This window comes from Pinus tabuliformis, chromosome 3_2, assembly GCF_031772625.1.
Source record: "Pinus tabuliformis cultivar Carrire ecotype Pingquan chromosome 3_2, CPIR1, whole genome shotgun sequence".
In the NCBI taxonomy this organism is placed as follows: domain Eukaryota; kingdom Viridiplantae; phylum Streptophyta; class Pinopsida; order Pinales; family Pinaceae; genus Pinus; species Pinus tabuliformis.
The window spans coordinates 742578643-742603756 of NC_142302.1; the positions used below are offsets into that span (position 1 = coordinate 742578643).

Consider the following 25114-nt stretch of genomic DNA (forward strand, 5'->3'; position numbering starts at 1 on the left):
ATCTATGTTTGAAATCAATGATTTTGTATCATTAATAAGAATTTGTGTAAGAAATATTTAATTTTTAATATATATATATATATATATATATATTAATAAAATAATATATAATGAATCCTACGTGTCCTGTTCCAGGGGGTCAATGTATCCAAATCTAACACTCAAATCCCCATATCCTACGAATCCCAAATCCCCGTGTTAGGTGACTTAGTCTACAACTAAGCACTCATGTGGTTGGATGGAAGATCCTAAAGGAAACATGACATGGAAGAGGTAGTTGTATGAATAAGAGCCAGATGTGGATTAGCAGATCACTTTCCAATGAAGATAAGGATTACATGACTCATGAAGGAAAGTGGTGGATGGTCGATGCCTTATGAAGAAGTCCCAAAATATGAAGGCTCCATAATGTTGAAGATGAAATTCATGACGTCGAAAGGAGGAGCCCCACAAGCAGCTGATAGTCCCATGATCTCCACCTTGAGAAGAAAGTTGTTGGAAGCAAGTCCTTGGTTAAGAGGGAGCTTGGACAAGTCCCTGAATATAAGGGAGCTTGGGTACATTCCTTTACAGTTATGGGTATACCCTCCCTAATTGAGAGGGAGAGATAGACACATCATTCTTGTCTGGGTAAGCATCTGGCATCCGATACTCTTTGAGGATGTGATAGGGCATCCAATATAAGAGTAATCATAGAGGACCGATATTCTTTGAGGACTGGGAATCCAAGATAAGAATAGTCCTGGAAGGACATACCTTGTGAACACCCAAGTGGGGTATGTTCCTTGAGAGGCAATGATGATGTTGTATATAAATCATTGATCTCACCAGCATTGTGCTCTGATCTTGTGGAGAGATAGAGCTATTAGTCAAGGCCTTGCTATGTGACAATGTTGGATGATATGATGCTAAAAAGATGGGCTACCAAAACGACTCTTCTTATGAGAATTCTTCAGATTGAGAATGTCAAAGTACCTTGTATGGATTGTGAATACCTCCCTAGTTAGGAGGGAGTGTTGAAATATGTAACTAGGTTCGGTCTTCATAATGACATATGTAATCATGATTTTATGTATTTAATGAAAAAAAAGAAAAAAAATTATTATTGTTGTTCTTGAGGCATGGGTTTCATGCTCAAAGCAAATTTATTTTTAGGTCAAGCACCCATTGAGTGCTTCTAGGTTTGTCATAAATTCAATTGAGCCATTGTCATGTATTGAAGACTGTTGAAATGGGGTAGCATCGCATGTGCTCTAGGAAAATTGGTGGCGAAACTAAAGAGCATGGGATCTCCAAGACCCAGAAATCATTTTCGAAAATTCCATCCAGATGAAAAGTTATTAAAATAATTAATATTTTTAATGAGGTCCTAAGTCTAAACTTAGGAAAATAAAAATATTAATGGGTATTAATAAAAATAAGGATGAGAAGCTTCTAAGAGACGAAGATCAAGTCTATTTTAAACTTAGCCATTGATTAGGGACTTAATCTCAGCCGTTGATTCATCAACAGGAAGAGTATAAGCGAAGGCTTGAGGGTCAGTTGGAGATACACTGAGGGAGACCAGTCAATTCGATTTCTAGAGTGGGGTTTGCTGAGAAATTCGAACTAGAGGTCTGAATTGCAGCAAGAGGTAGTGAGTACGGAGCTGAGAGGCAGGGACAATGCCAGAGGATCAGTGCAGAGGTCAAAAAGGCAGAAGCAAAGCAACTCAGGGAGACGCAAAGGCAACAAGACTGTGCAGTCACTAGAGGGCCTGCGTGGGTGACGCAAAGAGGCCCAGTGCTGACGCAGAGAGGCAAAGTGTTGACGCAGAGGGTCTAGGAGTTGCGCAAAGGCTAGCTGGTCTGACGCTGAGCCTAGGAGAGGTGCCAGAGAATTTATCTCAGTCGGGTGAGCCAGTTTGGCACCCAGTGTACTCAAAAAGTTGTTTAATAATAAAATCCTCCTTTGTTGCACCGGTTTTTCCGAGAACAATTGTCCAAAAATCTGTGTTGATTCTTATGCATATATTTGTTTCTGTACTATGGTGTGATATCTGCAGCAAAATTTATTTTAATATTGACTGAAGGGTTTTCGTAAATAACTTATTGGAAAATAAGTAGGTAAAATAAATCAGTTGTTGCAGTGATAGAATTTTCACATGGTATCAAAGCAAGTAATCAGAGACAGGAAAGGAAAATCAATTATGGGTCGAGACTATGATGCAGAGGCATCTACGTCAAGAGACTCACACAGATTTTTAGAAAATTGCACAAGAGACAGTAATTTTGATTTCTCTATGTTGGCTTCCAGGTTGGAAGAAGAAGTTGCTTGTGTGACAAGCTCTGCATCATCAGAGGTATGGTATATAGAGAGTGAAGCTACCTGGCATATGACAGGAATCCAGGGAATGTTTCTCAGATTATCAAGAGGAAAGGATGAATTTTCAGAGCACCATGGGGAACAAGGCAAAGTGTACTCCAGTAGGGAAGGGTACCATAGTTTTTCAAACAGAAACGAGAGCGGTTTCGTGCTACCAATGCGCTGCATGTACCAATACTGAGGATGAACTTACTTTCTGTATCGCAACTTCAAGGCAAGGGCTATGACGTTTTCTTCATCAAGGAGAAAGTATACGTCAAACACCCGAGCTGGGAAAAGAAAGTGCAGACCGGGTTCAGAAGTAACAAGTTGTACAGATTGCAACTAGAATCACCAATGGCACTGATAGGTAGTAATGGAGACAAGGATTTGAACGAACTATGGCACAGAAGAATGGGACATTTGCACCATGGGGCTCTGAGATTTCTCAAGAAAACTGTAATAGGAGTTTCGAATCTTAGTACAGAACGAGATGATGTACGCAGAGGATGTGCACTAGGCAAGTATGCCCAAGCGGCATTTCCTAGAAGTAAAAACAGGGCCAAGAGTCTACTAGGATTGATACACTTAGATATCTGCGAACCTATGTCCACTAAAGCTCTTAGTGGTGCCGAATACTTCGTCACCTTCATTGATGACCACTCAAGGAAAACTTGGATTTATTTTCTGAAAACCAAGGACGAGGTTTTCTGTCGATTCAAAGAGTTCAAGGCTTTGGTGGAGAACCTGACAGGGAAGAAAATAAAAGTTTTGCGCTCAGATAATGGTGGAGAGTATGTCGATAAGGACTTCACTGATTTTGCACTAAGGAGGGCATTAGAAGAGAGTGGACAGCTCCTTACAATCCAGAGCAGAATGGAGTAGCAGAAAGGAAGAACAGGACTATCGTGGAAGCAGCTAGGGCCATGATGTATGATCAGGATATGCCAAAATTCCTGTGGGCAGAAGCATGCAACACGGCAGTCTATGTCTAGAATAGAACTCCTCATAGGGCATTGGGCAAGATTACTCCAGAGAAAGTCTCCACTGGAAAGACTCCTGAAGTCAGCCATTTCAAGATATTTGGGAGCCTAGCATATTGTCGTATACCCGAGGAGAAAAGGAAGAAGTTAGATCAAACTGCAGAGAAAGGATATCTAGTGGGATATAGCGAGAACGCTAAGGCATATAGAATCTATCTTCCAGGCAGCAAGAAGGTAGTGGTTCGACGGGATGTGAAGTTCATGGAAGATAGGGCCTTCAGAAAATCTCGAGAAATGCCTTTCGAGGAGCAGTCAAAAGATGAGCCATTGGAAGTCAAGAATTCTTCCTCGGAATAGGAAGAATCACAGGAGGAGGAGGAGCTAACAGAAGCACCTGCTACCAGAGGAAGAACAAGCAGGGAACTTCGTCAGATTCTACGAGATGCAAAGGATTTCATCGGTGCACCAAGAAACAATAAAAGGGAGCGAAAATAGCCAAATAGATATCAAGCATTAGTAGCTCAGGATGGGGAGCCTTCCAGTTTTCAGGAGGCTGCTCAACATCAGGTTTGGTTGGATGCGATGGTAGAGGAATACAACTCTATAATGGTGAACGATGTCTAGGAGGTAGTGTCAAGGCCTCAAGACAGATCGATGGTAGGTTCGAGATGGATCTACAAGATTAAATACGCTGTAGACAGCAGTGTGGAAAAATACAAAGCCAAGTTTGTGGCTAAGGGGTATGCTCAGAAGGAAGGAATTGACTACGAAGAGACCTTCGCCCCAGTAGCCAGGTATACATCTATTAGAACCGTGATATCTCTTGCAGCACAGATGGGATGGGAGATTCATCAAATGGATGTCAAAACGGCATTCCTGAACGAGGTGATAGAAGAGGAGGTATACATTGAACAGCCAGAAGGCTTTGAGACACATGAGAAGAAGTCTCATGTATGCAGATTGAAGAAAGCCTTGTATGGGCTGAAACAGGCACCTAGAGCGTGGTATGGTCGAATTGATGGCTACTTGTAGAAGATGGGGTTTGTCAAGAGTGACGCAGATCCAAATCTCTACTATCTGGTTGTAGAGAATGAGCCTCTAATCCTAGTATTATATGTGGATGATCTCTTCCTAACAGGATCATCCAGGCTCATCGGGGACTGCAAGAAGAATCTAGCCACAGAATTCGACATGAAGGATTTGGGACAAATGCATTATTTCCTGGGGTTGGAAGTTTGGCAACAAAAGGGGGAGATCTTCCTTGGACAAGGGAGATATGCTACAGAAATTTTGAAGAGATTCAGGATGCAGGATTGTAGACCCATGGCTACTCCAATGATCACCAACTAGAAGAAAATTGATGCATTAGAAGACAAGGATGTTGATCCCACCTTATACAGGCAGCTCATAGGGTCCCTAATGTATTTGGTCAATACCAGGCCAGACATTTGTTACGCTGTCAACACCCTCAGTCAATTCATGGTGGAACCGAAGAGGGCGCACTGGGCAGCAGCCAAACATGTTCTCAGATATATACAGGGAATAGTCGATTATGGACTCTTGTACACCAGGAGTAAGGATATCAGATTGAGTGGATTTACTGATGCAGATTGGGCTAGAAGTTCAGTGGATCGGAAAAGTACCTCTAGGCACTGTTTCAACATTGGATCAGGAATGACCTCCTAGTGCAGTAGGAAACAGAAATCCATAGCTCTGAGCTCAGCTGAAGCTGAATATATGGTCGCAAGCACAACTTCGAGCGAAGCCATATGGCTTAGAAAACTGCTTGTGAATCTATTCGGAAGAAAGATGGAGGCGACTAGGATCATGTGTGATAATCAAAGTTGCATCGAGCTCTCTGAGAATCCAGTATTTCACGATCGGTCAAAGCACATTGATATTTGGTGTCACTTTGTCAGAGACTATGTCCAACGAGGAGCTGTATAGTTGAGCTACACTCCTACAGGAGAACAGGTGGCAGACATCCTTACCAAGGCCCTTGGAAGAACAAAGTTTGATTATTTCAGGGAGAAGATGGGGATGATAAAGAATCCATTTCAGTAGCAGAAATGGGTATGATGTTGCAGTGCAGTAGCAATTAGCAATAGCATGATGCAGCATGATGAGAAGGGGTTGCAGTGCAGATGCAGTGTTGGGAAGAAGGACCAACAGTAGCACGGATGCAGAGGGAGTTGCAGTGCAGATGCAGTGTTGGGAAGAAGGACCAGCAGTAGCACAGATGCAAAGGGAGCTGTAGTACAGATGTAGCAGTGGCAGTGATAGAGCCATGGGCAGCAGTACAGGATGCAGCAGTGCAGAGGATGTTGGGCGGGGAGGCCTAGCATCAGCACAGGTACCAGTACCGTATAATCGAAGTGATGCTCAGTGTGGAGTATTACTAGAGCACATTCCTCGCTAAGAGGGAGTGTTGATTTGGGGTAGCATCGGATGTGCTCTAGCCATGAAAATTGGTGGAGAGACTAAAGAGCATGAGATCTCCAAGACCCAGAAATCATTTTGGAAAATTCCATCTGGATGAAAAGTTATTAAAATAATTAATATTTTTAATGAGGTCCTAAGTCTAAACTTAGGAAAATAAAAATATTAATGGGTATTAATAAAGATAAGGATGAGAAGCTTCTAAGAGACGAAAATCAAGTCTATTTTAATCTTAGTTGTTGATTAGGGACTTAATCCTGGTTGTTGATTCATCAACAGGAAAAGTTTAACAGAAGGCTTGAGGGTCAGTTGGAGATACACTAAGGGAGACCAGTCAGTTCGATTTCTGGAGCGGGGTTTGCTGAGAAATTTGAACTAGAGGTTTGGATTGCAGCAAGAGGTAGTGAGTACGGAGCTGAGAGGTAGGGACAGTGCCAGAGGATCAGCGCATAGGTCAAAAAGGCATAAGCAAAGCCACTCAAGGAGACGCAAAGGCAGCAGGACTGTGCAGTCACTGGAGGGCCTGTGTGGGTGACGCAGAGAGGCAAAGTGCTGACGCAGAGGGTCTGGGAGTTGCGCAGAGGCTAGCTGGTCTGACGCTGAGCCTAGGAGAGGTGTCGGTGAATTTATCTCATTCGAGTGACCCAGTTTGGCACCCAGTGTAGTTAGAAAAGTTGTTTAATAATAAAATCCTCCTCTGCTGCATTGGTTTTCCCGCATTGGGTTTTTTCAGGGACAATTGTCCAAAAGTATTTGTGTTGATTCTTGTGCATATATTTGTTTCTGTATTATGGTGTGATATCTGTAGCAGAATTTATTTTAATATTTACTTGAGGGTTTTCATAAATAACTTATTGGAAAATAAGTAGGTAAAATAAATCAGTTGTTGCAGTGATAGAATTTTCACAAAGACCCATTTGGGCATGTTACATATTGTAAAGAAAAAATTATTGAGTCAAAATAAAGTCAAATGACCCTCTAAGACCTCGTCATGGCACAAAGATCAAGTCGGCCTAAAGATCGCAATTTGTGCCCTCAAGCCTATATTAAGAAGGAACTCGACCTCATTTAGAAATTCTCTCAAGAAAGTTCGATCTCCTCAAGATAGAAGCTAGAAAAGGATGAAGAAGAACAAGTTCAAAGTTTTGGGCCTCTCTCTCTCTTTTGTTAGGGTTTCTACAGTTACTGGGCAAGACAAAATTCTGAAACTACATCAAAGCTATGAAGCTACATTGAAGTTGTAAAGTTGCAAGGTCGAAGCTGTGAAGCTGCAAGGTCGAAGCTGTGAAGTTGCTTCTAGGTCGAAGTTGTGAAGCTGCAAGGTTGAAGCTATGAATCTGTAAGGTCGACGCTGTAAAGCTACTTCTAGGTCAAAGTTTTGAAGTTGCTAGGTCGAAGTTGTTGACGTTGCATTAAGGTCAAAGTTGTGAAGCTGCTCGGTCGAAGTTGTTGAAGCTGCTGAGTCGAAGTTGCAGAAGTTGTTGTTAGGGTCAAAGTTGTTGGAGAAGTCGCTGAAAGGTCGAAGTTTTTTGCTGGAAGTTGTTCAAGAAGGAAAGTTGATTTGGTCTTGGAGGGTCTTGGTCAAGGGTCATAGGTCTTGGAATTCGTCAATTGAATTTCTATAAGAAGAAAAGAATTATGGTGGGTTTTCCTCTCAGCTGGAAAGGTTTTGGCCCTGGCTGATTGCCTACATCTTGTGTCCTATTGTCTCATTGTTCAGAATAATTTGGTAGTTGTTTGACGATAGAGAACTCTAATAATAATAAAGGAAACAAGAAGTTAATCAATTAAAGTAAAAATACATCACAAGCAGTTATCAAAATAAGAGAAATTACCTACATCTGCTGCCCCCATAGATTTCTCAACAGATGGGGATGGAGATAAACACATCAGGGACACAGGGAGAGTGAAATTCGTCGGCAAATCGAACTATCCAATTGCAAAGTTCAAGCCAAAAGGACCCAGAAGCAAGAGGAGGAGCAGAAGTAGTGATTTCTTATCAAGGATCAATGTCGGAGAGTCAGCAACAGGAGGGCTGCATATTTCCTTAGTGAGGTTGCGCAGAGGCAGTGCGGACAGCTTTAGAGGGAGCTCGATTTAGCTGGAGAGGAGATTGATTCAGTTGCTGGTGGCAGGGAAAATTTCCAGAAGGCTGAGCGAGTCATCCCCAGAGGTAGAGACAAACAGAATGACAGTTTCCGGGCAGTTCCTCAGGCAGTGTGAGTAGACCCTGTGTAGAGGCAGCGTAGAGGCTCACGCAGAGGCAGTATGAGCAACCACAAAGAGCCAAATTTGGAGTTGGGATCAGTGTTGGGTGAGACAAATTGTCTTCCTATTATTTTTGGCCAGATTATCTTTCTGGAGGTTTGCCAGATTGGCATCCAGATATTGTAGTCAGACTTTGCTGCTGCATAGTAATAAAAATAAATGCTTATCTGTTGCATCGATTTTCCCTTCGGGGTTTTTCCGGGGACTTTTGTCCAAAAATTATTGTGTCATTTTTATTTTGTGTGAGTGCATCTATTTTCTCAGTTCAAGTTTATTTTCCGCAGCGTAATTTTATTTTGAAGAATTGCGATGTGATTTATTTGTTATTTGCCATAACAAATAAACTGCATAATTAATCAGTTAGAAAAATAAATTTCCAGTTGCTGCAATTCAAGGAAATTTCACAGGAAAATCCCACAAAGGCAACACGATTCATCCCACCATAGAAAGTTGAAACATCATAATAGAAAGGGACATAACAAAATAGCTAACCCCTCTAATCATCAAGAGTGCCCCCAGCACACATCCAACATATAAGGACCACATAGAACAACCCCTCCCAGTGCCATCAAATAATACCAGACTCCATCAATGTGATGAAAATCACAATATGAAACCTCATACTATATACGTTGTAACATCCACAACCTCCTTTACCCAACCACTTCTGCCTACATCCTCCAATTTGAAATCTACACAGTGTGCAGCACAAGATGTCCAAAGTACGATTGGGTGGCCAGTCATAACAAATCTGCTAACGGACATATAATTAGTGCATTATTGGTGACAATCTGTACATGTTCTTCACCCAACTTCTGAACAATTTCATCCATGAGATCACAAAGCATTTGAGCAGTCTTAATTATGTCCAAGGCATCAACAAATTTAAGGAACATTGTTCCTTTAGACAATATAAAAGGAAATTTATTAGGTGTCCATCACTCCTGATGGTGCACCTTCTCTCCGCCCAGGAGTTACAACACTCTGGAAGCACAAGGTAGACATCATTAACAATCTCAACTAACATATCAATCTTAAGGCTCTCACATATAGGGGCTTTTAATCTCGGACCTCTGATAGTGACAGCTTCAATCATACCCTACTAATAAGGGCTCCTAACACAGTTGAACAGAAAATCCGAGTTATACCAAAAATTGGCAGTGGACTTCCTTCCTAGGCATGTACATTATTTTTCCCGCCTGAGCTCTCCAAGCTAGGTTAGGAACTGGGTTATGTGCTGGGAGCAAAATAAAGATTCAAATAAACACCATAAACCAACCTTGAAACAGTAAATTTAAAAAACAAAAAATAAAATAAGAACAGAGATTCTAACTTCTGAAACACTAACAGCAGATAAGGAAGGAGAAAATCTGCTTGAAAAACCTTCTGGACTCGGAAATAAGCTGCAATAATAAAACATGAAAATCCAATTGCCTTATGCACCATGAAAGAAGAAACCTGGCAGACTGCCTCTGTTTTGATGCCCTAGCTGAGTACCCAATCAGTTCGGTGTGTTGTCCTCAAGTTCTCTCTATATGCTGTGATCACATTCAGTGAAGAGAAAATACAGCAATAAAAAATGCAACAAAAATGGAAAGTAGATGAGTCTGTAAGAGCATATTTGGGCATTTATAGACAGCTGAGCAAGACTCAGATTAGCCGAGTTTAACTTGTAATACTCAGCTAACCCAAGTCAAGCTAAGCCAGAGTTTGATTCACAGAAGTTTCATTTCTGATCATCGAATGGCCAAGCCAAGTCATAGTCAAAGACTCACAAAACTGGAAACACTGATTCCAATGTCCTAGTAAATACTCGAGCGAATTTTTAGAAGGCAAAAAGGGCTTTACATCTTTATCTTGAGTACAAGGACATCATTCCTGGGTTAAGATATGAAAAGCCAAAAAAGGTTAACACATCAACGAAAATGTGAAATTCAATTTGTGAACACAAGATTCATAAGTAACAGATTCTCGCTGCTATTACCAAATAATATGCAGAATTAGATTAATTCTAACATCATGTCAGCCATGAAATATAATATAGAAAGGCAATCCCCATAAAAGAGTCAGAAGGTGTGCATCCAAAATTGCAACATACTCTCACTGCAGATAAAAGCAACCAAACAAATGAGAACTCTATATATTAGAAAGTTAGGTTTTCCTAGAATGTACACAAAGGCCACATGTCTTACCTGACTAAGGACTGTCAGAATCAAAGAATCCCCAATTGCAAACCATTCATTGCTGATGCCTAATTGTTGATTTACACCAGTAACAAGTAAGATCTGAACATCATCAAAATTTTCCATCTTTATCAATAGATGATTGTTTCTTTCAAAATGGGTATGAAATGTGGCCTGTTTACATGCATTTTAGACAATGAGCAGTTCAAAAAATTATTACCTGTGTCATACCCAAGCCTGCTCCAACAAGTGTTGTCCAAAAGAATATTCTCTGTAAAGGAACACTCTTTAAAAACCCATTATAAAGCCAAACACCAAACAATGAAGCAAATGATGTAACCAGCCTAACACGACCAAGGAACTCTGGCCCAAAACCCAGTTTATTTGTCCTGAAAATTTGTGAAAGGATTTTGTTACCAGTTCTGCTAATTTCCTCATAAAACCATTTACAAAATGAAACAAAAGTTTGGTATTTAGACAATAACAGATAATCTTCATGCTGTGATGCTTGGTCAATGTCACATCAGACCCAAGAGAACTGGCTTAATGGTTGTGATCACTTCCAAGAAAAAATATAACAGCAGCCCGTAGCAACTCAAAATGCTTTCCTCTTTCTTGAGAAGGATCTTTGACTACTCAGAATGATCAATAACTTTAAAGATGGAGTTAGATGACCTCTTGAAAAGGATCTTTGACTACTCAGAATGATCAGTAACTTTAAAGATGGAGTTAGATGACCTAGATAAGCATAATGCCTCTTGCAAACAATCAGTTCCCAAATAATGTTTAGAAGCTTTACAGAAGGGACTTCAAACTGCAGAAGGGAGTGGAGACCATTACAAACTGCAGAAATAAGAGATTTGAAGCAATTCCAAGAAAATTGAACCGAAGATGCTATTGACATAAAAACTAGAGTACGCTGTTCATAAGTGGGATCTTATCATAAGTGTTTTGGAATGAGAAACACCCAGATGTAAGACAAGGCTGTGTAATGTCCCTTTTCTGAGAACATGACAAGCAATAACTAATTTAATTATTTAATGTCATATTAAAGGCGATAGTGAGCAATTAAATTAAAAGGTGATTATAAGTAACTTCTGATTTAATTAAGAAATAAAACTTATAAAAAATTACTTTGTTATTAAAGGTAACCCATGGTATTTTGGCGAACCAATGTATTTTGCCCATGGTATTTGGAGGAGAAAAATAATAAAAAGAAAGATGAGAGTTCATTTGGGGCATGAGTGAGTATTGATATTTGGTTAATAGTCCTGAGAGCTGTTGTGGCTTAAGGTGGGAGGGAGAAACCCTCATTGTAGTTCCCGGTTTCGGTGTTGAAATACACAACCTAGCTGGTAGCAGTTGGTTTTGGTGTTGAACGACACACTCTAGCCAATTATTGTGTTGTAGGTTGTTAGTTGTGCCTCAAAGGGCCATATTTTTATATATCAGAAGGGTCGACTTGGTAGACCGAATGGTTGGAGATCTGATTGCAATAGTGTTAAAATTGGCAACTAGGGCCAAACTCCACATGGGTCATTTTATCTATGACAACTGATATTTTTCTTGGATTCCTCTCTCCGAGAGGTGTAGGATTGATCTAAAGATCATCTGATTCCGACATGTACAAATGAAGTTATGAATTTATTTTGATTATGGACAAATTGTCAACGTCGGCCAGCAAACTTATGTAAGCTCAGAAGCCCAACAGTCACGTCTATTCATCCTCCACATTGCATATAAATAGAAGGTGACTTAGCCTCATTTGGACACACTCATCTTCACACTTCTCTCTCTCTCTCCTCATTGATTGGGTATGGATTTCTAGGCCTCTCTCTCTCCACACGTCCGAAATTTCAAAAGAGCGAAATTTCAGGAGGCCGAAATTTTAGTGGACCGAATTTTTGGACAATTTGACCAAGCATTGACCAGCATGCATTGACCTATTTGACTGCGTTTTTGGGTGAGGTATTTCTGTTTGGGCAGGCCACATTTCTGGGCACAGAAATCGAGGCCAAACGTTGACTTTGACCAGCATTGACTGCAGCTAGGGCTGACCACAGGTTGGCTGTTTGACCAGATTTGACTGGGCTGTTTTTGGGCTGTTTTGAGGGCTGATTCATCTTGTTGTTTGGAGGCCAAAGTTGACTGAAGTTGATCAATTTGTTGAGGGTCAAATCTGCCTTGTTGACCAGTGTTGACTTTTCTAGTTAGGGCTCTTTTGCTGCTGTTATAAATTATCAGATTTGTAAATTGTACTATCTCTTTGCTGAACTATTGAAGACTAAAAGAAGATTTGATCAAGGGTTTCCCCACATTGGGGTTTGTCCCTGGCTGGTACCACATCTTGTGTCCTCTTGTCTTGGCTTGTCTTCTACTGTTTATGTTTATGTTCTATCTGCATTTTACTATCATGTTGATGTGATTGCTAATCTGAATATTGATACTGGGCTAATAAAGAAATTGAAGTAAAATTGCTCTAAAGCATAGAACATACCATTGTTGCCTAAAATTAACAAAAAAGTCTGAGAACCAGAAACCTAGTACATCTTCCAAGTTTTTGATATCTTTGTGGCAATTATTTATTAAATAAAATAAAATTGGGTTTCTTGCATATTGTTTGAAAATTATGTGGATTTGTGTTGCATTTTATCAGTATTTTCAGCAAAAATTTATGTTGTAATAATTTCTGGGAAATTTGAGCAAAACAATAAAAAGAAATATTACAGTGGTATCAGAGTTGGTTTTCCTGCCAGCCTAAAGGGTTTATTTAAAAGAAAAAAAAATACTTCCAAATCATCAAGAGAATTTGTTTACAGAAGTTGCCAAAAGATTTGAAGATCTTAGTAGAAAATGTGAAGATTATAATAGAAAAATTGAAGACTATAACCGAAAATCACTTGAAGATTATAACCAAAGAATTGAAGAATCTAATAATAATTTAACAACAATGGCAGATCAGATTGAAGCATGGGCAGAGTCAATGGCAGCAAAAGGGAAAAGAAGTTGTAGATTTGCAATATAAAAGGGAGTTGAAGACCAGAAAGCAAAAATTGAAGTGGCTCGAAAGGTAAATAATGATTCTGATAAAGATATGGAACAAGAATCTACCAAGGACAAATTTGGAGAAGTTGTACCTGTTGAGAAGAAATATGGGACATTTTTTGAAGCAAATAAGTACTCCAGGATTATTATTTTTCATAATGAGAAACATCTATGAAGAGCATCAACTTCACTTTTGTTTCCTGGTTTACATTATAGTGGGTCGTTTCATAGGATGGCAGAGTTTGACAGTGACGTTGGGATCAATTATGTAAGGAAGGTACAACAAATATATGTTGGAGCATTCTACAGGCGCACTTGGAATCCTGACATCAATTTGCAGCTTTTGGACTATGTGCAGCGAGAATTCTCAAGGCTTGTCTAGGACCCGAGAATACAAGTTTGGATTGCTTGGGACAAACAATCTCGGGAAGGGAGGACTGTAATGTCCCTTTTCCAAGAATAAAAGATAGGAATAATTATTTAATTATTTGATGTCATCTTAAAGGTGATAGTTAATAATTAAATTAAAAGGAGGCCTATTAAGTGACTTTGATTTAATTAAGAAATAAAACTCATAAAATCACTTTATTATTTAAAAAAAAAAAAGTGAATCATGGTATTTTAGCAACCCATCATATTTGGATGGGTAAAAATTATGAAAAGGAAGATGAGGGTCCATTGGGTGTATGATTGGCTATTTGATATTTGGCTAATAGTCCGCATAAGGTGGGAGGGAGAAACCGTAATTGTATTTCTCGATTTCAGTGTTGAAATACACACCCTAGTTGGTGACGGTTACTTTCGGTGTTGAAAGACACACCCTAACCAACGATTGTGTTGCAGGTCATTAGTTGTGCTTAAGAGAGCCAAATTATTATATCTTGGAAGGGTAGAATTGGTGAACTGACTCGTTGGAGATCAGATTGCAAAAGTTCGAGAACCAGAAACCCAGTATATCTTCCAATTTTTTCATGTAACATCTTTCTGACAATTATTAAATAAAATAAAATTGGGTTTATTGCATATTGTCTGCAATTTTTGTGGATTTGTGTTGCATTTAATCAGTATTTCCAGCAAAATTTATGCTATAATAATTTCTGGGAATTTTTAGCAGAATATTAGAAATTGCTAAAGCATCAGCACTTTGCACAACTACCCTATAACAATATACATTTTCGAATATTCCATCATGATCGAACAGTGAAATTATCCAGATTTCATCATCATCTTCAGTCATCATTTTGATAAGATTGTAAACCCATTTTGCATGTTTATAATGTAAATGATCTTCGTAAGACCAATATGTATGTAACAACTTAGGTATCCTATTGTTTTGATGACGATTTTCATCCTAAGAGTTTTTCATCTCACCGATTCATCTGTGTTTCTAGACACAAATGATCGACAAAGTTTTTCACTTCAACCTCATCCCAAAACTAGGGTGGATTTTGTCGTCAAAATCTTAGGTAAGTCCTAGTGTTTTTAGATCGAGTCTTTGTAAAGGTGATTTGGGAATAATTTTAGCATTGGCTAAATTATTTTATTACAAATCTCTTGGTCTACTAGATTATATTTGAGTCGCAGAATTGGGTAAAATAATGAGGGTCTATAACGAACGGGTTTTCCCCCTTCATGTATTAAAATGTAATATTTTGATGTAAAAAATATCTTAGTGCATGGTCCCTCATAGTTAGACACCATGGCTAAAATATTTGAGCACCGGAAAAATTATTAATCCCCTCATGAGTCAATTAATCAAATTTTCTGGTAAAAATTAATTAAAATCCTAAGCCAGAAATTTAATTAATTTTATGTCCTAGGGAAAATTAATTCGCCAAAAGGTAAAATTCATGGGTCTTAGAGAAATTGATTTTTGGAGGTTCCCAGCCAAGGGAATATTGAAAATTTCAAGAGATTTTGGACCCTTGGGCCTTCGTAGTTAAGTCAAAGTCAATTTTTTGAGGAAATCAACTCAAAATAATTAATTTTGAGTTAATTAAAATTGAATTAAATGAAAAATTCGAATTTCCTCAAAAATAAAATAATTTCGACATAGGAGATTAAAAGATAATTAAATATTTTTCAACGATCGAAATTACTTTAACAAAGATCAAGCCAACTAGTGATTGGAGAATTAATCTATAAATTAAAGGTCGTTTGTCATTTAAATTATTTGATCTTTTAGATAATGTACTAGGTCTCAAAGCTCTCTTGTAATATTTCTGGAATAATATAACGCAAAAGTCTTTCGGGTTTTCATTGATGGCGGTGTTCCTCTTCTACGTCTTATGGTAATATTGTTTTTAATGTTCTACTGAATATCAATTATAAATTGTCAATTTATAGCTTTCGTGGAATAATCTATTGCACGGGTATCTTGCTTAGTTTATTGGATCTAAGTTAACAATTTTAATTTGATTGAATTAGCAGGTATCTCTAATTCTTGAAGATTATATTGTTATTTTATATCTCTATCGATCTGACAATTTGATCTAGTGTTTGCAGAAATCATTCGTACTTTAAAAATTGGGCGTTTGGTGAAGTCCTCGATTGGACCAGCCGACTCGCAAGGCATAAGATCTGAAGAGCCCACTTGATTGAAACCCCAAGATTTATCTAACGAAGCTTATTTTGCAAGGTTTTTTGGGTTAGTACCTCCTTTAAAATTATTTATCTCTTAAAAATTGTGCTAAATAGCTAGATCTGGCTAGAAAGAGCCTTAGATCTACAGATCTGGGAGCAGAGTTGGACTCATACTCCTCAGATCTAATAGATCTGTAAATTATTTGTATAGATTTGTAACTTACTTGTGTAGATCTGAAGATTTGTAACATAATTTTAAATTTTAACACTTGGGTTTTTGAGTTTTTCTCTATTTTTTGTACATATTGGGTATTGGGTTTTTTCTCTTTCACTTGTGCAGGAAAAGATCTAAGAAATCAGCCAAGGAGATCTTCAGATCTGAGCTAGATCTAGACCCTAGAGGGCAAGATTTGGGCTCAAAATTTGTTTGTAGGATTAAAAAAACAATTAGATCTTTCATTGAAGCATTCAGATTTGGGGTTTTGATAATAATTATTGGAGAATGATTGAAAGCAGAAAAATCTCAGTTTGGAATTCAAAAAAAAATTGGGCAAAATTTAAATTTTTTAAGGCTTGAGACAACCCCTAGCTCTTTGTCTGCCGTGGCCCTTTCCTGGCTGCTCTTCGGCTCAGCCTTTTGCTGGCCATGGCCTTTTTTCCCTTCACCTCTGCCCTACAAACCTCGGCCTCCTAATTTGTAGCTTCACTGCAGCCCTGAAACCATTTTTCCTCCTCCGCTGCCCCTTCGTACCCTTAACTCTGCTTGTAGTAACCTCTATCTCCTCAAATGTTGCCTCTTATCTTCCTCTGTTGCAGTCCCTTTCAAGTTTTAGCTTTCGCAACATCCCTCCCTTCTACTTTCCTCAGCCCCGCTAGCAGCCTCCTCTTTACCCCTCACGCTGTTGTCTAAAGGCTCAACACAGCCATTGTTTGGTTGCCTCTTGCTGCCTGTAGCAGCCCTTGAGGCTTAACGCAACACCTTCCTCCCTTGTGGCCTCACCTATTTGCCTAACGTTGTCCTTTAAAGCCTTTGCTGCAACCTTCCTTTCCTTCCATCCCCTAGATCTGCCTCATTGAGCCTCTTTTCTCTGCCCTCTGGGAGTCATTTTAGCTCAAGCTCATCACTGTAGAGAGAAATTACTTTCTGGGTAGATACATCGTCAATTTTTGCAGAGCAATGCAGATAAAACTTGTGTTTCAAGCGATACATCATTTGGACAAGCAGCTTCAAGGCCTAGGGCCTCAGGTTTAGCTTCCTAACCTTTATTTCTTTCACTGTCTTATACATTCAGCTAATAAATTTAAAACATTGGCATTTCACAAACAACATCACTGATATAAATCCATGATTTGTGGTGACTGTCATATATTTCTCAAAATCTGATTTAAAACATCGATTTGCACTTCATATTGTCTAAGAGATAGTCGAGTTGGGATTATTTAAAATAATTGGCATTGGTTTACTTCACTGTTGTCCTAAATAGTAATCTAAATGCTTTTATTTCGCTGAGAAAAGAAATTGTTTGCATTTGTGAGGTATTTCAATTATTGGCATCTGAAACCTACTGCTGTCATAAGAAAACTTACTGTTGTCCTAAGTGTAATCTCTGAAAATATAGTGCTTGAAGGTGACTGTTTTCATATCAGCAAGGTTTGGTATGGTTATTGGCATTAAAATCTAAGTTCCGGATCTGAATTGCATGCGCAATAACTCACTGATTGGATATTGATATCTATGCCTTGGTATTATTGTCATTTTTGTTTCATCGCTAATATCTATTTGTGAATGATAACTTTACATTAGCACTTGAAAAAATCTAATTTGAAGGCTTATCGATATAATTGGATCTCATTCTTTTTTAATAATTGGCATTGAGGAATCATTGGCATTATCTTGGAAAAATCCTAAGGAGAGTGTTGATCTTGAAGAATTGTCATTGAATATAGATTGGGTAAATGATTTAATTCTCTAATTCTCTTGACATTAATATCATTGGTTTATGGTTATCTTGGCATATCAGTGATCTTTCTTTAAGAGGCGTTATTTACTTGAACGATTACATCTTTGGCATCTTTGTATCCTATTTACATTAGCCTTGTGTAAGATTGTCTTCATTAAGTACTCTTGTCCTAAGACTAATCAATACTAAGTACTTGAACCATAAACGATCTTACCTCAAAGACTACTCACTCTTCCCTTTGCTAATCGCATCTTGCATCTCATCTCATAATAACATTTCCCTTGCAGCAGTTGTCCATCCTGTACTTGGTCCTAAATTTCCTAGCAAGATAGTTGACTCCATAAGGCACTGGTATCAATCATCTAAATCAAATCAATCCTTAAAGTCTTGCTAGATCCAAAACAAGTATTTGGTTGCTCAACTATGTCTCCCGGATTGGTTGATTCCCAACTAGTCATCCTTCATTCCAATTCCGCAGGGTCTACCCTCTTTAGTCTGTTGTTGGGAAACATCATAAACGGAGAGATTGGGGATCAAGGTGACAGCCCCAATATAAGTCATTGTCGCGGTGCTTAGACATTTTGTGCGACAACACCCCCTACAATGATGACATTCTAAGAAGGGTGTTACAACTTGTTACCCACCATTTTGTGGGTGATATCGCTAGGAGAAATTTTTTCTCCAAAATGGTCCTCAGCTAGTAGCCAACAACCCCTTGTAGCCACCAACTAGCTCGTTGTGCCATTTCTCCGCCCCCTGAGCCAACCATGTGGTCCCTCACCCATCTACCATGGTCGTATGTTCAAAGGTGGGTCTCTCGAACCTAAAGGTATGCCTTGTCATTTGGTAATTGAGTATTATAGTTTGCTTATCATGGACACTTCTGGGCATGGATTAATGGAGGGATTCGGCGGAAAGAATGGGCTAGGTCTGTGCTCTTGTCCCCTAGACCCCTTTTGGATATTAATCTTGAATTCTAGTCCCATGGGATCTCTTTTACTGACCATTTCGTTTTAGGTATGGTATTTCATGGGAAACCCTAATTTTGGTTGCGTGGTCCCGCTCTTTCATCCACATATATTGCCCCCTTTCCACTCATTATAACTCCATCCATCATTTCTGCCACCTGGGTCCACATTCCTCCACTGGCTCCATATAGGGCGAGCTCTCCCCTTCTCCTTGCCCACACCTTGGGTCAAGCCTGGAATGATGCAACATTCCCGGCCTAACCCAAACATGTGGACAAGAGGAGGGGGAGTACCAGAGCCTTGTGGACCCAAAGAGGGAAGATGATTAAATAGGGCATGTAATGCGCGAACAGAAGTGAAAAATGTGAAACGGGAAAACGAGACTACGCTACGAAAATCAGGGTATCCCAAGTAGTGCCAATAGGGGCGATCCCACGAGACTAGGGTTTAGGATTAATGCCCATTTAAGGTGAGGGAACAAGACTACAATCAGACCCTTCATCCTTCCAAGTCACTAAATAATCCATACTAAGACATATCTTCAAGATTGGATGGAAAACCTTCAAACATACACTCTCGACAAATGGGCAAGGGGACATAGGACTAGCTCAGGGAGCAAAGATCAAATGGCACAATATTGGCTACACTAATGGCTGCCAGGGGTAACTGGCTGTCGGCTAAAGAAGAATCTAGGAGAAAAGTTTATCCTATGGGGTCACCCACTAGTGGTGGGTAACAAGCCTGAATGGCATAACCAAGAACTCATAATGTTTATAGTGGCACTTGAAAGCTCTCTTCAGGATGCCTTGCTCTCGAACCCGAATTCGATGGTAGCGTGAGCGAAGATTAATCTTCGAAAAGTATTTGGCTCCCATCAGTTAATTTCATGTCCCCAATTAATAATTTTGCTAAGGGAATTCTCAAATTTGCAATTTTTGGCAATTAGTAAACATTTGGCATATAAACTTAGGAAAAGCGGGTGAAAAAAGGAAAATTTATAAAGGTGCCACCCCCAAGCATTAGAAAAGTCAAGAAATTCGATGGAAGTGGAGAGTGGGGGCCACTCCAAGGGAATACGCACCCCTTGAAGAAACTTGAATTGGGTGAGAGAGGGAATTTGATGGGTGGTGCCCACAAGGAGCATGAGGGATGGTTGGCTATAAATTGGAGGTGAGGCTCTCATTTTGGGGCCTTTTGACAAATTGAATTTTTGATTTAGAGTACTCTTGAGCTGCTTAGCCAAGACTAATAGTGCTACTTAGCACAAAGAGATTTTCAGGCGGAAATCTCAACTATCTTCAGTGGACTTCGAGTGCCACCCTAGGAGAGAATTTCAGAGTTTATTGGAGAGGAGATTGTTGGAGTTTGTGGGTCATTTCCAGCCATAACTCAACCAGTTAGAATCTCCAGGAGGATGCAAGGCCAGAAGTTTGTACCACTGATTTGAGGAGTTTCCAAGGGAGTTTCAGCTGGAGAAATTAGGAGAAAATCTCTTGAGGGTGGACGAGAATTTGTGGTAATTTGCAGAGGTGGAGTCTACAGCTACAAAGAGAACCCAAATTCATCCTCTAGGGCCTGTGCAGTAGTTTTCTAGGCAGAATTTGTGGGCCAAATTTGCAGTAAGGAGGAGCTAGTGGAGCTGGGGTTTTAGGCCTAAATTTCCAAGGAAGCATTTTTGAATTTTCCCAGCCATTTGGAGGGAGGAAACAAGGGTAAATTAGCAGTCACTCTTCAGGGGGGATGTAGAACCAATGGAGGAGGGCGTAAGCACCAATTTTGGGTAATTCCAGGAGGTCAGAATTAGCCCAAAACATTTCTGGGTTTTGTCAATCAGGGGTCAAGGGGTCTACTCCTAATTTTGCAAAATTTTTGGAGGAGTTTTGGTGCCCCAAAACAGCAGAATTATTTGGAAGCCAGTTAGGGGGAGTGAGCTTAAATTTTGGGTCCCGGGTGGTCAGTAAAATTTGCCCAAACCCTTCCTGGGTTTTTCTGGGTTTGTGGTGGAGAGCCCAAGATTAATTTGGCAAAATTTTCTGAGCACTTTTGGAGGCTCAAACAGGGGTTTCTTCCAGCCAGCAATTGTAGAAATTCCATGGTCAGTGCAATGCATTGAGGACAAGTCTTTCCTTTGCATCTGGGCAACATTTTTCTCACCTGGGATTGTCTAGCTTGCTTTGGCAAGCCCAGGTGCACACATTCCATGCATTGTACTCTCCTTTTTGATAATAAAATGGCTCAACTTGGCGCAATTCTAGTGCAATTTTATGGGTGTTTAATTATTGTCTAAAATTTTCTATGTTGCATGTGTATTTTGCTTAATATCGTTGTTAATTTTCTATTTGGAACATTACAGTTTATCCATCAACTTGTCTATCTTGGGGATAGGGTACTGGTTACTGATTGTTCTTTTGTTAAGAACCCGGTAATCAATACACATCTACAAGATACCATCCTTCTTCTTAGCCATGACCACTAAAGAAGTGAAAGGACTGGAACTAGATCGAATGTGACCCAAACTAAACAACTCCTTGATGGCCTTCTCAATTTCTTCTTTGTAAACCTTGGGATGTTGATGGGGAATGGTAATGACCACCTGCACACCCTCAAATTATATAACATGCTCAAAACCCCTATCGGGTGGTCTACCTAGAGGAATCTCAAAAAAACCTTCTGGTGTTTATGAAGAAATACCTAAAGGTCATCGGGATGTTGTGGTTGATCCCATTGCATGTTGTCTATAATTAAGCACTGAACAACCCACTCAATATTGCCCTGTCTCAACACTACTTCCATGTTGTTGGGTGATACTATCTTCGGTGGATACTGACGCATGGCCCTCAAAACTACCCTTTTGCCAACCACTGGATCTTTGAATTCCATCTCCACGTTCCGTTGATCCATATTATACTTCCAAATGTAGTAGAGACACTGAACTCCTAACACCACATTGTTGTCTGGCACATCCAACATGAAGAAGTCCTTAGTCAATGTGTAGTTTCCCATGGTTAGCTGCAGCTAGGGAATGTATCTAGTGTAGTCCATCTGATGGCCACCGAGTATGGCAGTTGTTGCCACACAATCTAGCAGGGTGTTGGGAAATCCAAGGAGTTGGCAGTTAGATGATTTCCCTTATTAATGACATTAACTTGTGATGTTTTCATTATTAGAATTAGATCTTTTAATTATCTTTTCTTATCATCAAAATTAATGTCAAGCAACAAATAGAAGAACGCAAGATATAGGCACGATACTAGGGCAAAACCCCCCTAGAGGGGAAACCCAATCACAAATTCTTCCTTCATTAGATTCAAGATGAGACGACCAAGACCCTTACAATCTAGACAGAAGACATCCTCCATCAAGTCATCCTTGTAACTATGAGAGCACTGAGTCATCATCATTGTGGTAGCACCAAGTCATCATCACTGTGGTAGCACCGAGTTTCATCACTGTGCCCAATCTAAGCTCCTAAAACATCCTCTCTGAGCTCCTTACTGTGATACTAAAACACCTTCTTTGTAATCTGAACTACTCACTGTGGTGCCACTCAAACTATCCAAAGAGCAAGCCTTCACTGTTGTGACAGTGAATCCTTCTTACTGTGTTTGCACTATAATCCGCACTACCATACTATGATATCCGAACTGCAATTTCAGAAATAATTTGAACCTTTCTTCTGTGATTTATGCGAGCTTCTTCTTCTGTTATAACCGAACTTTTACTTCTGTAATTTATGGGATCTTCTGTTGTGGGTAATGCGAAAACCCCATCCTGGTATATATAGCAGTTTGTCCATAAATGAGCCGACATGACATTTTTGAAGAACAATGTCACTTATTTTGAGCCGACATGAATTCTCTTGAGGGTTGCTAACTTGATGAGGATTCTCTGAAGTCGACAACAAGGAGACCTTGATGGCCGAGGAGTCTTCAAACAAAAATTGACTTTGACAATTAACCTAAAGCCTTCAATGGAGGCTTGACCTATGACATTTGACCCAAGCATGAAACCCATGCTTTAATAAGTCAAATAAAATAATAATAAAATTCTTTTTTGACTCAAGTACAATAATGAAGACTGAACCTAGTTACATTTTCCAACACTCCCTCTTAACTAGGGCGGTATTCATATTTACATATAACTAAAGAGGTACATGGAAGATCTCAAACCACATCATCTGTTAAGAAGTTTAGGCACTGCAATGCCATGGACTAGATTCCTGACCAAGGCAATCTATCCATTGGTCTCTCAACAATATAGGCACCGCATGCCACAGACTAGATTCCTGACCAGGGCAATATATCGGGGTGGGAATAAGATGGACTCAAGCTTTCAGCCTCTCTATGTACGTTCAGGTTTCCTTGCTAACCATCAACCCAAGGCTCCAGGTGCGTGTCAGAGCTCAATGACCAACGCCACCCTTCCAACTTCAAGATCTAGACATCAACACAAAGTGTTGGCCAAATGTCCTCCCAGGCAATGCTTCACTCACAAAGCCTCAACACCCCTTGATCCAGCAGATCAAGGATAACCAATCTCTCCCAATCAAACTGATTGGTAACCAGCATGTTATCAAAACCTTCAAGAGATTCACCTGTACAAACACAACCCCAATCAATAATATACTTTCACATGTACATAATCAAATACAAACCTCTGGGGTCTTCCAGACAACTTGATGTTGCTTCTCAACTTTTCATAGTAGGACTATCAACCGAATCTTTGACAAAAGATTCCTCAATCATACACTTTCCTTTCCTACTTCATATGCAGCAACATATTCTTCAATCGAATCCTGATTTCCTTCTTTCCACAGTACCTCAAAATGCATTCTCCAATTTCCTTCTCTCACTCAAGGCCTTCACTAAAACTTACAGTTGTTAGTCCTAGTCTAGTGCATGACACATGAAGTAGAGAATCATATCTTTCACTCCCTCTTAAACAGAGAGGATCTAATTATTCCTATACAAGGAATATTCTCAACCATCCTCTTATCCTGATGAGATTTCATCCAGGCTCCCTCTTAACTTAGGTAGTTTGACTTCTTCTTTACGACATCGAAAAATCTTTCATGGCTTCCATCCTTCTTATCAGAGTCATTCATATATCATGCTTATCACATCAACTTTACTTACGATCATCTTCACCAACTTAAAGATGATGTACCTGCACAACTTAGATAGCAAGTACAACCAAAATTATAGAAGCATGAAGTTAGACATAAAAAGCATATTATAGCGGAAGCATTAGTAGAATTAGCAAGAGACTATATTTCAACTTCTTGCCCAGGTTTTGTTACAAACCTTAACTCACATTCATAGCTCATCAATCAAACTCATTATATCTAGGGTTTCAATATTCTTTCAATGACAAGTTCCTTCATATAGCAAACCCAAATCAAATCAATGAATCTAACAACTTTCAGAATTCATATGTTAGACTCCTCACTAAGATTTTCATACATATCCTAGATTTCATATATGAGCTTCAACAATCAAAACCAATCACAGCTTAATCGACATCATGACTAGCATCTACTAGAGTTTGATGTAAACCCTAGATTTCCATCTTCAAATTCTCAGGAATCACTATATAGATTCATAAATTCCAAACAGTTATACATACTAGAGAATTTAACTACTACTAGGGTTTAGCTGCTAAACCCTACATTTTCCAAACATCATCATCCTAGAACATCAAACCTTGACTAGGGCTTGTTTCTAAACCCTACGACTCATGACCATCACTAATTAGGTCAACGCACACATCTAGGAATTCATCATCATTCATAAGCATATGTCAGGAAACATCAATACATTAGACATATACCGACCTAGAATAGGCTAGGGTTTCAACCAAAAGGATACATACCTAGGGTTTCATTCCTAGGACTTTAAATACCTAACAAGGGATTTGCTTATAGGCCCAACCAAACCCTAAAGATCTAGGGTTTCATAACATAGCAAAGCAAACCCTACTATTCCAAAATTTCAAAGGTTCGGGATCTCAGACAAACATCATTCAACCCTAACAAGTTAGGTTTTCATGATCATACCGAAATCCCAAACATGACATCATCAACAAAAACTTCAAATAGCATTTCCCAATAACCCTAAGCAGTTTTAGGGTTTCAAACATTGACATTATCATACCCTTAGGTTAGGGTTTTCCAGAGAACCTGTCTAGGGTTCTATAAGAACAATTAAGGATGTAGGAAGGGTAGATTTATCAAATGATGAATCACCCAGAACAAGAATCTTCATGATTCAAGATATCTAGACATAATGTTGTTAGTAATGTAATACAAGTTTCAAAAATAGGATGATCATACTTTAAGAGAA

General features: G+C 39.3%; 1 protein-coding gene across 1 annotated transcript in view; it reads right to left on the reverse strand.

Moving 5' to 3' along the window:
* The window catches only part of LOC149182729 (uncharacterized), a 149288-nt gene that overhangs the window by 59822 nt on the left and 64352 nt on the right, over positions 1 to 25114 (reverse strand). The window contains exons 7-9 of the mRNA XM_089414650.1: positions 10437 to 10605; positions 10132 to 10318; positions 9417 to 9436 (exon numbers count right to left, since the gene is read on the reverse strand). Coding sequence (XP_089270776.1) covers positions 9417 to 9436; positions 10132 to 10318; positions 10437 to 10605 — 376 coding nt within the window. The remainder of the gene's footprint in view (positions 1 to 9416; positions 9437 to 10131; positions 10319 to 10436; positions 10606 to 25114) is intronic.